Raw genomic sequence first — 12,888 nt, 5'->3', positions numbered from 1 at the left:
TACTATTTAAAGGAGATACTAAAACTACATGCCTACTTTTTCTAGCTACTATATCTAACTTACAACTTGTGACCCTCTCGCGACAGTCTAGGCACAGGTGGATCGGATTGGCCATCAGGCTCCATCCTCACCAGAATCCAATTAAGCAGGTAAACAATTCTCTAAACACATTCCACATGAGAAAAGCAAGGAGCAGAAAGAGAAAATGTTTTCTCTTTCTTTCCTCTATGTTCTTCTATGAAAAATCATGAAAGAAAGAAGAATGCGCCTGCAAAAAACATGGACTGTCAAGTCGCCTGTCTCCAAAACTCTGACTAAAATAATGCAAACAGCAAGATGTTAAGATGAGCAAGAGCAGTGAAAAGGGGGCAATCCCTCAAAGAACTTTCTTGGGTGTGATTACTCTGTCTCAGAAAAGGAGACCGTAAAAATAGCCACTTGGATCATTACAGACACAAATCCTGACAAATTGAAAGATGAAGTTGAAAAGATCAGTCCAATTAAAAGAAGAGGAGCTAATTAAGAGAATACATGATAAAAGCACATAAATTGAAAATGCTGTATAAAGACCAAGTAGCAATTTTTTATACATATAGCTTCAAAAATCCAATTATGCATTTCCTAGTGAAGCAAATACAACAAAATCAAAACCTAAAAAATGAAGTGATTTTGGCCTCCACCAAGCAAAATTAGCTTCAGAAATCTACTTTCGCAAAACATCAGAAGCAAAGAGCTTAGCAGGATTCAAAGCAAGAGGAGACATTTCTGCAGATTATATTTGCAAAACTTCTGTAATATTCTAACAGCATAAAATTCTGAGTATTTATCAAACAGGAGCTTTGGAGTAAACATACACCATAAGCTTTGGGATATGACTCAATCACTCATACATAAAGGAAGTTTATAGAAGCTTCTTTCTAAGGAAAGGAGCACAGGAATTATTCTTCCTAACAAAGTTCACTTTAAAATGTATGGATAACCATTTAATTTTTTTTAAGAACAGAATCAGATAAAATTACTCTCATTTTTATTTGCTACAAGATATGCTTCTCCAGACAAACAATATAACATTCCCTCCAGAAAGAAAATACTCATAGTTTTTTCACTCACTTTATTGTTTCCAAAATAGGCAAATAATTATTAAGGAGGAGTCAATAAGCAAAATCGTTACTAATAATTTTCTTTAAGACTCTCTTGAAAACAGTTGCCATTTTTGTCTTCTTACAGAACTTCCAAAATTATTCCAAGTTTTGGTAAGCCTGACCTGATAGAGAACTAACAATTACAATGTAGGTTGTGCATACCTTTTGCTTGCTTAGAAACAAAAAAAAAAAAACAGAGCAAGAGAAAAGCAAAGCAGAAAAAAGAGAGAAAAAAAAAAAGAGAGGAAAAAAATCCCACCAGAACCACATGAGCAAATTACCTACCCCAAAAAAGGCAACAAATACATTTAAAAATATTTTAAAGCCTTTTTTCCTATACATATGAAGAGAATAGACTGGGTTTTGCAAAGCCATGATAAGATTTTATATTGTTCCTTAGAGATGAAAATTTTAAGTTAGTTTTTAATTTCTATCCACCACCATCCTCTTTTTATTATAAAGAAGTGTAGACAATATATAAGCTAAATTTAACTCATTTTTCCCTTCCTGCTTTAAGACCATTTTGCTTCCATTCCTGCCTTAAACTCTTTCCCTACTAAACTTTCTCCCCTCCTTGGATACTTTATTACTTGGGTTTATCTTTCAAAACCTCAGTGTCTTCAAAGAGCATGATCATTTGGAGTTAATTGTATGATTTGCATTTAATAGCAGAGGATCATTCTCCTGCATCAGACAACTGCAGAGTCTTGAATTCAGTAATACTTAGAAAACCATCTGTGGAATTTACACTTTTACCCTGAATTATATTTTAGTAATTAGCAGTAGTGCCTAGAATTGTTTTAGGGTTCTTTTGTTTGGTTATTTTTCAATGCTGATTGTTTCACCAGAATACAGTGGCATCAGCTTTAGACAATATTACTTCAGTTGAACGATATCAGCAAAACCATTTTATTTTCACAGTTTACATTTAAAATTTTATTTCCTTCTTTCAGCTTGGACATATATGTGGCAAGAATGATCACATTATTAATTGAAGAATTACTCAACCATTCAAACATTTTCTGGGTTTCTGTTTTCTTTTTTCCCCAATTTATTAATCAGAATGCATAATTCCAAATACAGAGTGAGGATCTCTATGACACAAGTAACATCATAAAATGGTGCAAAGCTTTTTTAGCCACCCTAATGCCTTAAGTGACAGGAAGTGACAAAATTTTTCACTTCAATTTTGCATTCTTTCACCATGTTGTGGGAGGCTCTAATTTGCTCAATATGGACTTCCTTAGGGCATGCTGTGCACAAATATAACATCCAGGAATCTTAGCAGCCTTTGCTAACTGGTACTGAATGATTTCTCTAGAGCCTTAAAACCTATGTGGATCTTGCAAAAAAGCCTTATCTGAGTGGGCAGTCTCAATATAGAATGTAAATTAGCATTTTATGGATTCAGCACTGACGTCGCAAGCCCCCAACTAGGTAATAATTACCATTGACTCCATGATTCTCAGAAGGCTGATCAATCACTTGATTATACTACACTTATTAAGAAACCCATTGCTTTTATAGACAGTTATGATACAGGTGGATCTTATTCATCCTCCAGTCCAAACACCATCACCATTGGCTAATTAAGAAACCACCATTTGTTTTGGTAAACAGATCTCCATAACACATTCCACATGTTCACAACATCAGGTGCAGCAAGTGAAGATAAGAATTGTTTATCATTCTTTTCTCTGATCTTCTCACAGCCTTTCCCAGGACTATGCCTGGGAAAATTATGTGTTGCTTTCTGTGGCCAGACATGCTGCCACACAGCACTGCTGAATTCAAGGTAACGTTATGTAGAGGTAACTGTCACCAAAAAATCAAGTGATGTCACTCCATTCCAGTGCAGTAAAACCTTAAACACCCCAAATCAAAGCAAAATCCAGAAAATTTTACTTAAATCACCTATGATAGCCCCCCCTTAGACTTTGACAAAGGCCGTATCTTCCAAAATTGGTTGAGAACAGTGAAATCAAGAGGAGAGAAAATTATGCAGTGTTCATTCATTACAATATGTTATCCTTTAGTTTATAAATTAACGGGGCTTAATACTGACCTTGACTCATGAGGACAATTGTCTAAACACTGTTTACAAAAGTAAAGCTACTCTTACGTTTATATACATATATTCCTTTATGCAGTAACTGATGGGGAGTAAGAAGATAAAAGTTTCATATCCTTTTTGATGCACAATGAGGTAAATACTGGATTTGTATGCATTTGAGTTACATATTACTGATAGGTTTGGGAACCTTTTAAGTGTTGAAAACAAGGTACTTACAAGAAACAATCTTGTGAAAATCCTTGACTGGATAAGCATAGTAACAGTGCCTCTCTGACTGTGGTTGCTTCAAATATCTTCAAAAGTCATGGTAAGTTTACCCCAAATCACTTTCATTAAATGCTATCACCTCTTATCAATACAACACTACCGCAGTGCCACTGCTCAAAAACAAGTCAAGTAAATACCAACATCCAAACTTCCAAAGAAATCAAAGCCTACTCCCAACACATGGCATCAGTGCCTGGGGCTCCATTTCTCAATAAAAGTTGTTTAGTAAGAGGAAGTGGAAAAAAATGTATTTTTCAGACAGTCTGAACGTTGTCATCGTTTCAAAATGTTTCATGAAAGAAATAAAATACAGACTGCATAGATTTGCACCAAAAAAAAGGCCTAGTGTTGATGGTACAGAACAGCCATTTCTGATGCAGGAGAAAGCTTGCATTTGTGCTTTGTACTCTGGAGAGAAGGTTTAAGATCAGTAATTCATATTTGAAATTTGCTTATGAGTTATGATCACAAATGCCATGGGCCAAATTCAAGTATAGGTGGAATATCCTTTCAGCCAAATCTCTTGCTGTGCTGACCCAGTTACACCAGTTGCATCCACAACTGCAAGCTTCAATTATACAGGTCAACCAACTTTCTGTGTAAGCTAAGACTTTTTTATAATCATTAGGTTCAAAGAACCACTTGGCTCATCTTGCATGACACATGTAAAATATCTGGACCAGATTTGTGTAAAGAAATATTAAAAACAGCAGAAAGGACTCATTGGAATACCTCAAAGAGGAAACAGAAATAATTTTGTAATAAAAACCAGCAAAGCAGACTGTATGACCTTTACTAGAACAATAAAAATTACCATATAGCTCCTACTAAAATTTCTTCTAGGGAGGCTTGAAGGATAAAATCTTCAATTTATGCATTTCTTTAAAAACATTATTTCATGCTAAAATCCAAAGTTAAATACTGTTAGAGGTTGCATATTTCAAAGCATCATGTTCGTAAATGAAAGGGTTTGGTTAGCAATGAACACTGGAGTTTTACAATCTTAAGAGCTGTGAGAAAAGCGAATTTAAACTACAATTTATAATGAATACTGAATAGGATTAACAATTACTTGCATATTTTTATAGGTAATTGCTTCAGACCTGACTATATTGAAGTCACAATAAAAATAAAATTAAACAGGCTGAGTATGATAAGTGGCTTCTGAGACAAAAATATTTATCCTTTTATACTAACTGGGGGAAAAAGACACAGAGAATAATACTTCAGAAGAGAAAAGCCTGAAGATGGTGCAGTGTATGTGTTGTGTGAGCTCAACACCTAATATAGTAGCATCCTCCTCACACATTTTACTAGATTACAAGTGTAAGGACTTCAACAGAACACACATCTTCACAATTATTTTGAAAAGGAAAGCTCCAACCCACACTCTTATATGATAGCTGACACAGATGCCCCTATTCCCACCATCTGCTAGTATTCTACATGTTGTTGCTCCTTTTGGTTAGTCTTATCTCCTCCTTCAAACTGTATCAATCACTTTGCCTCTCTTTCTTTCACACCCACTCTTTCAACTAGGCTTTAACAGCTCAACCACATTGGCAATCAGGAAAATCAGAGGCACTTATCTCAATCTTTGTGCAACTTTTACTTCTGTTTCTTTCTCAAATCTTTATTTTGGTGAGGAGAAAACCCCACCATGGTGAATTTTTACTATAAGTTTATCCACGGAGGTGAATTCTATAATATGAAATAACAACAAGGGCTATTACTTGCTTTATGCCTTTGGAGAGAATAATGCAATAGTAGTAAAAGTGGTTAAAGTAACCCTCTAACATTTAAAAGGCATTTACCCATGGGGTAAATGAAAATATGGGAAGTGTATGAACTGTGAGACTCAGCATAATTTATTTTTATTGCTTACTAAAAAAACCTTGTACATAAGTATTCTCAAACAAGATGAGGCCATAAGTGCCTAAACACTGTACTAAATGAATAAAATAAACTATTATAACAATTCATGGGACTTTTATAACCCATCATCACCATGCAGAAATATGTATCAGTCCACTGACTTTATTAAAATCAAGATTCCATTCTCCCATATGCTGTTCTATTGGCACAAATACATCACACAGAAGCAACAGATGGGGTGAATAAAAAAGAAAAGAAGCTATATATTGCAGAACAAACAACCTCTGTAAACCACAACAGGAAGGAATTGCCTGAAAGTGCACAGGATGGCTTTGGGATGCAACACTAGGTCACAGCATTACTGTTACACGAGACCATCTATGTGTGAAGTAACTTTCATGAGGAAGGAGGCAATATCTTCTGCATCATTTATTATCACTGGAAGAAGAAGGCATTGTCTTCAGGGTAGCCCTGGACTAAAAATAAAGGTGTTTCCCCAAATTTTATCAGCACAGCTTACAAGGATTCAAAGACAGGCTGCCATTTTAATCACTACAATGGGAAATTTGATGTTCAAAGGCTTTTGAGACACCTGTGTTCCCTATTCTCCTTTTCCTCCAGGCCATACAGATTGTAATGATTCTCAGACATCTCTCCTGTTACAAGGCCAAGCATGAAAGTTTCAAACAAACATTACTTTGGTATCCTTTACTTATGCCAACTAATTTAGATTAGTTAAAGGAATGTCATTTTCATCCTCATTGCTCCTTTATTCACTATAAACTTGTCATTTTCCATTGTATAATGTTTGCCTATGTTATTAACTCTACTCAGATGCATAGCCAAACACAATACAATGTTGTTCACATCCCTGTCATTTGCTGATTCTTTATAAAATGTTAATGTTCCGGAATATTTATATTGCTAACCAAATGGTGGTGTTCACAGATTTAAAGTCATGACCGCACTTTAGCACAGTTCGTTGCTCAGAACTTATGAGGTCACTGGTGTCCTAAAAATTTTGAGCAGTCAATTCTGTTTAGATACAACTGTAAATTCTTAGCAGCCATAAAGTGCCCATTTCATACTTCAAATTAACATTTTAGCTCACCATTTGCATGATTCCAAGTCAGAAAAATATAATTTAGTACTTACTATTGCTGCTGCTTCTTCCTTACCTTCTCATATCCTCCTTTATGTGCAGATTTATTAGTTCTTTAGGAACATGGAAAGAGAGGGTAGTCTCAGCCATCTGTTCCCGGATCCGCATCCACTTGTTGTCAGAAGTAGGGAATCTATATAACTTACAAACTGGGTTTCTCAACACTGCAAAGAGGAAAAATAATATCATTGCTTTACTGTGGTAATATTACTCTGAAAATATATGACAATAACCTGCAAAATTATTATATTATTTTCCCCCTTGCTTACAATATTAATTTTAGAACCATTAAAATTTTACTAAAAAAATTTCATTTTTATTTAGTTTTTATATCAGCATATGGAGCACTAAGTATTACTAGTACATCAATAAATCACAATTTACCAGCAGAGTGGGTCACCTTTGAATTTAGGTCTTCAAAGTAGTGAGAATGTAAATTAGACTCTTTTCTTACATTTAAGCTGAAATTAGGAAAAACAGAATGCAAAAATGAACAATGAACTCGATACAGTCACCACCACTGTTTGCCACCTGCTGGAACCACTCACAATTCCAATAAATTGCACAGGACTCAGAGTTCAGCTGCATCTTCCCCTTGACATGCACACACAAATCATTAACACAAATAGAAGGTGTGCTTCTACATTAAAGCAAACATGACCTTTGGCCATATTAGAGTTAACCTTGATCATTGATGTGATCAAGACACTGCCACTAAATAGAAATAAATATAATAGCCCCTTCAATATGTTACACACACTGTTTTCAGATCACTATTGCAACATGACATAAGAAAATCACATTTCTTGGTATTTTGGAAGATTATGTTTAAAACCTATCACATTTTTTATTTTACAGTTTCCATGTGTTGGCTACATTTCCATTCAGATCTTAAAATGATGCCATATAATCTACTCTCTCCTTTCCATCTTTTCCTTTTCTTTTTTTACCCTGCTCTTATTTTCCAGAAAGAACAAAAAGGGAAAAAGCTGAGGGACAAAAAGTTCTGTTTCACTACTTTGATTAGCTTACTTGGAGACAAATGATTGTCATTTAACACACATGTCCACAACATCCTAACTCGGAATGACTTTGGAGAGCCATCCAAAGCTTCCACTGCTACCTTTCTGTCAAGGCTTCTGGAAAAAGCTGCCTTCCAGCAGGCTCCCATTGATCAGTTACTGAGAGGTCTATAACTCAGAGGAATACATTCCTCATGTGTGCTGTGGGAAAACTGCTGCTGTCATAATGACAGCTACTAATAGACATTTCAATTCACAACCCCCTGACACCATTAATGTTTATGTAGTCTGATTTATAGAGAATGAAAAATAAAAAGTACACAAACTGCCTTGTCTATCTAAGCAATCGAGTTTTTTAACAAAAAACCTTTAGGAAAGGCCTGAAAGAAGACCAGAGATTTAAATATACTGATAATAAACTCATTGCTGGCAACTTAAAGAAAGGAGCAATGCTTAAGTGGTTGTCCTGCTCTGTATTCCCATCACTCTACTGAGATGTCTTTCATCATTAGTCTTTGATGAAAAACTGTTGTTGCATTATGCCCTTTTCTTACCCAGAGATGAAGCAACTGAGAGGTGTTTTAAAAACTTTTTATTCCATTTTCAGTCTCTTGTGAAGGGTGAGACAATACAGATGTTATAATTCACGCCATTACAATGAGAAGCCAACTATTTCTTAATTACAATACATTAGAAGTGTTTCTTGCCTTTTTATAGTCATATTATAAACCTTTTTAGAGTCATTTTGCCTTTAGTCCTTAGTGATTTTACTTTCAAAAACTAAATTTTCACTCAGTGTTGTGAAATAATCCAAAGAGATGCTTAATTTCTCTGACATATTAAAAAGAGCAATTTTTCTTAGTACTAATACCCAAAATATCTCAATGTTCAAACATTTTTCAGCACACTTTTAGAGTTTAAGGATCCTCACCATGCAGATTTAACTACAGAAAAAAAACAACTCCAAGTCCTGTGCCTATGATCAACTTTCACCAAGTGTTCAGGCTTTATTACATCACTTGGTTAAAATATGTGGAAATGCATATTTCCTATTATCCTTCTCTTCTGCTGAGATTGTTGTAATCAATGAAATCAGTCTCATCAATAATGTTAACATCTTCTGACAACTCACAAAGCTGATGTATGGCACCAATCATCTCCCATTAACAAGGCAGGGAATGCAAATTTTCCAATGTCAGGGAGAGCTCAGGAAAATGGAAAAGGGCTAATTCAAGTCTGGCCTTAAACAGAAAACTGCGAAACCAAATGATAATTTTGGGTTGGTGTTGTTTTTTTCTCTTGTGCCCCCTGATCAGTATATTACCTGGACATTTTAAATGATGATGCCCCAGACACAAAAGACTCTTTATTTTATCTTTTTAAACCTACTTCCTAAGGGGTTTATCAAGGGATTTTTTCCAAGAGCAGCCCTTAAATTCACACTCAGAATCTATTACACTGAAAAATACACATTAGTCTGTGAGACCCTAATGCAAATATGTAGCTGAAAAATCTCTTTCCTCCCATCTTCCCCCGTCACCACCATCACAAAGAAAAACACAAACCCCAGGAAACCCATCAGGACTGCAGCAAGGGACAAAGAACACTGAAAATATGGATTCAAAGTTACGACTTTTATCATTGTTTGAATTTCTCAACTCCTCTCCAGGTACTAGATGAATTTTCAGGTCTTTGATTCAGGTCTGAATGATGGGGATAATCTCAAGTGTGTTGTAAGTTTTTTAAAATGGTCAAATCATATCTCCATAGGTTTAAGAAGAAAATTTCATTTACAACGTCAGAAAAAAACCCCGGGAATTTTTCCCAAATAATCCAAATAATTCCAATATGCAGTATTGCTAAAGCTTAAGATTGCCAATAAAAGCTGCATAGTACTTGATGTTTTCCTTATAAACAGAACTATGGAAGGCATGTGATTCCATAAAAATCTCAGAAGTATCTTCCTCTCCAATTGCAACAATAATTAATTCTTAACTATACCAAGTTGTCTAGAACCAAATTCTAGAAGGTATGTACAATAAGAATGGCAAGACTAGAACTGGCTTTTATGAAAAGCAGTGATTAAATTGAGTGGGAGCTTTATAAACATAATCCGTCCTGTATTTAGACAGTGACCATGAGAGGCATTAAAAAAATCCAAAATCCACATGAACTGCAGTTGTTAAAAAAAGAGAAAACCCTGTTTTAAAAGCTTTTCTCTAGAGCATCAAGCCTAAAAACCAATGCCATATATTTACCCATCCATATTTTTGCACATTCTCATTTTTAAACATGAAGACCTCTGTGCTTTTTATTCCATGCAATATCCTTCACATTGCTTCCCCTGAAAGTACAATAAAAAACTAATAAAAGATTGAATACTCTGGTTTTATTTTCATTCCCTATTGAACATAGATCAAAGCATATCTCTACCATATATTAATTTACCAACAGTTTTTCTATTTATATCTTTCTTTGTAGCATAGGTATATGATGTGTATTACCTCAGGAATAATAATTAAAGCTTTCTTAATTTTGCTTAATTTCAATTGCTTTTATTCTCTTTTTTTATTTAGAATGCAATTTGTTTGCATGCAAACAACTGCCAAACTCTACAGCATTATAAATAAATAACTGAATTTTGAGACGTAAATTCAACTTCTTGGGGTATAAATGGAACAGTGATAAGGCTCTGAAATGCACTACTTACTCCCACTCACACAATAAGCATCTCATAACTCACTGGAGGCCTGTGAGTTCCCTATCCTAAGATTTAAATTTCAGAAGAATGCCAGCGTGCTTCTATACCTACAGGCTTAAGGATTCACAGAGGCAGGTTTTTTCAGTTTCATCATTTTGAAGGCCTGATAAACAACAAGAAACAGGAAGTACCAGAAAGCTTTAAAACAGCATACACATGTACTAAATATATATGTATATGGAAAAGATACTGTTCTGGGGGTAGTTCTGTACGAACACAGCAGGGAAAGCAGTGCAGGCACTGTTGATGTTACCAGGTTTCCTGACACTTCTGCATGGGTATCCATATGAGAAATCCAGTCTGTCTCCAAACAATACAGAGAGCCTTCATCCACATGAAGCCCAGTCACAGAGGCATGCTGGGCAAGATGTCTGATGGGTTGGGGAAAGAGGCTGACAGTATAAAAGGAGAGCTAAAATTTTTTCTAAGAAAAGAAATCAGGAATTCAATAAAAAGAGTAGGACTGACAAAACCTGGAATCTGTGCCTGGTGTCAGCAGTAAAGTGGAGGCAATGCTGCACGAGAAGAGAAAGTCACAAATACAAGAAACAGACTGAAGACTAATTATTTATCAGAAAAAAAACTTCCTGTGAATGCAAACTCTTTCCAATATACTGCATGCTGTCATTTCTTGCATATGCACCTCTTTTCCCTCAATTCATTAAAAAAAACTGACAACCCAAAAAATGACAAAAAAAAAAAAATAGCTCTCCACGGTATGTTTGACTTTATAAATCCTAGTAGTGTTGGGTGGGCTTTGGTTTTATATTGTGTTTGTATACGACAATAACAAAGGTGAAAACGCTGTTTAGATAAACTATAGAATCACATAGAAATGCTCTTAACAAATTGATCTAGACTTCAATATTCCTAAAACTGACATCTACCTTTGAAGTTCCAACAAAATACATTCACAACCTACAAAGAAGTCAACAAAAAAACCCAATCAAACCTACACAACAGAGGCAACAAACAGGAAAAAAAAAATCAGTCATGAATCAGTATCATTCTCTGAACAGAAATGTCATTTCTTCAAGTACCACTAATCTGGATTACATATATCAGAATCAAAGAACTGCACTGGGTAAGACCAAATCCTCCAACTGGCTCTGTATCTTGTCTCCAAGAAAAGCCATAAATAGATACCAAGAAACAAAAAATACCCTCCCTGCCTCCAGCTATTTCCAGTTCAGGAATTTCTGGAGCCAGATGTAGTTCCTGCACATTCAGAAATTCTCAATTAACATCTTTCTCACTTTGAATTGTTGAACATAAATGGTATTTCTGTAGAACATACCTTTTCTGTTCCTGATCTAGTCTCAACAACTCACAGAAAAAAAATACAGTATTCATGCATATATGGAAGAACTTAATTGTTCGCAGTTTTTAGTGCTTCCTTCACACTGCAAAGTTGATTCAGAAAGTCTACCCTATCAGAGAAGTCAGATGAAAAAGTTTCAGTAAAGATTTTAAAAAGTTGTAAAACTTCAGTAACATTACTCCTCAATTGTATGCAGCAAACACAGAATTCTTGCCTGCACTGTGGTTTTAGATGACCCATATAACTTATTTGTGACATTGTTACTGCAGAGTAATGGAGATTCATAAACTTGGGCTAATAAAAGTTTTATGGCGCAGCATATCAGCATGTAATATTTCTCAGTATAATGAAAGAAAAATAGATATAGTTTAACACCATGCACTCAATCCCCAAGTTGACCTAGAATTGAGAATGCCTTGCCAACAGCTCCCTTCATTCTAGGACAGATAGTTTCCAGATCAAACCGAAACTGCCACTTCATCAGCTATGAGAGACATTGATTGTCCCAGGTATTCGCTTACAAATAATGCATAATTATTTAAAAGAAGGCCATGCAATGACATGACACAAACTTATGATGTTAATTCCATGCCCATGGAAGTCGCTGAAAGTCTTGACAATCAGTGAACTGTAAAGATGTAGGAGATGGAGATTTCAGCAATGTTTCAGAAAAGCATAATTGACACACATTTATTCAGATTTCTCAGTAAAATGATAATGTCAAATATGTATAAAACACTAAAACGCTGAACTTAAACATCTGTGCAGCATTTGAAGAGACATTTAGGAGCTCTGCTACAAATCTGTGCAATTTCTTCAAGACCCGACGTAGGGCTGCAATAACCATCTCTTGCAGATATTGGAATTCTTACCTGCATCTAAGGAAGGCAGGTTGTCTTTCCCACTTATGCCTTCAGTGGCTGTACACTCACGAACCAATGCACACTGCAAAAGAAATACAATCACAAATGTGACATTCAGGGGTCTGAAATAAATCCATGGCAGTTTATAAGAGGTAGGCTGAAAACCGTCACTGATAATAATATAAACTTTCCAAGTATTAATAATAATTCACATTTTTATTTTTATATTTCTGTTCCAAGATACTCTAACACAATCAGAATTATATCCAAGAAAACGACAAAATATGATCAGCTGTTCCATAACAAACAGAAATTATTCCTACCAGTATAATGGCAGAAATGTTGAGAGGTATTAATAGTCTAGCTTAGTAAGTAATTTTATTATAAGAATAGGGCACTTT

The 12,888-nt window shown here is 35.1% G+C and overlaps 1 protein-coding gene across 2 annotated transcripts in view; it reads right to left on the bottom strand.

Moving 5' to 3' along the window:
- Nucleotides 1–12,888, bottom strand: part of INPP4B (inositol polyphosphate-4-phosphatase type II B) — a 321,293-nt gene that overhangs the window by 129,898 nt on the left and 178,507 nt on the right. For both annotated transcript variants that reach the window (XM_068188034.1, XM_068188035.1), the window contains 2 exons: nucleotides 12,497–12,569; nucleotides 6,537–6,684 (listed from right to left, as the gene is read on the bottom strand). In XM_068188034.1, the coding sequence (XP_068044135.1) occupies nucleotides 6,537–6,684; nucleotides 12,497–12,569 (221 nt within the window). The remainder of the gene's footprint in view (nucleotides 1–6,536; nucleotides 6,685–12,496; nucleotides 12,570–12,888) is intronic.

The sequence above is a fragment of the Anomalospiza imberbis genome, chromosome 4 (assembly GCF_031753505.1).
Source record: "Anomalospiza imberbis isolate Cuckoo-Finch-1a 21T00152 chromosome 4, ASM3175350v1, whole genome shotgun sequence".
NCBI classification, from domain to species: Eukaryota; Metazoa; Chordata; class Aves; order Passeriformes; family Viduidae; genus Anomalospiza; species Anomalospiza imberbis.
This window is presented reverse-complemented; position numbering and strand designations above follow the sequence as displayed.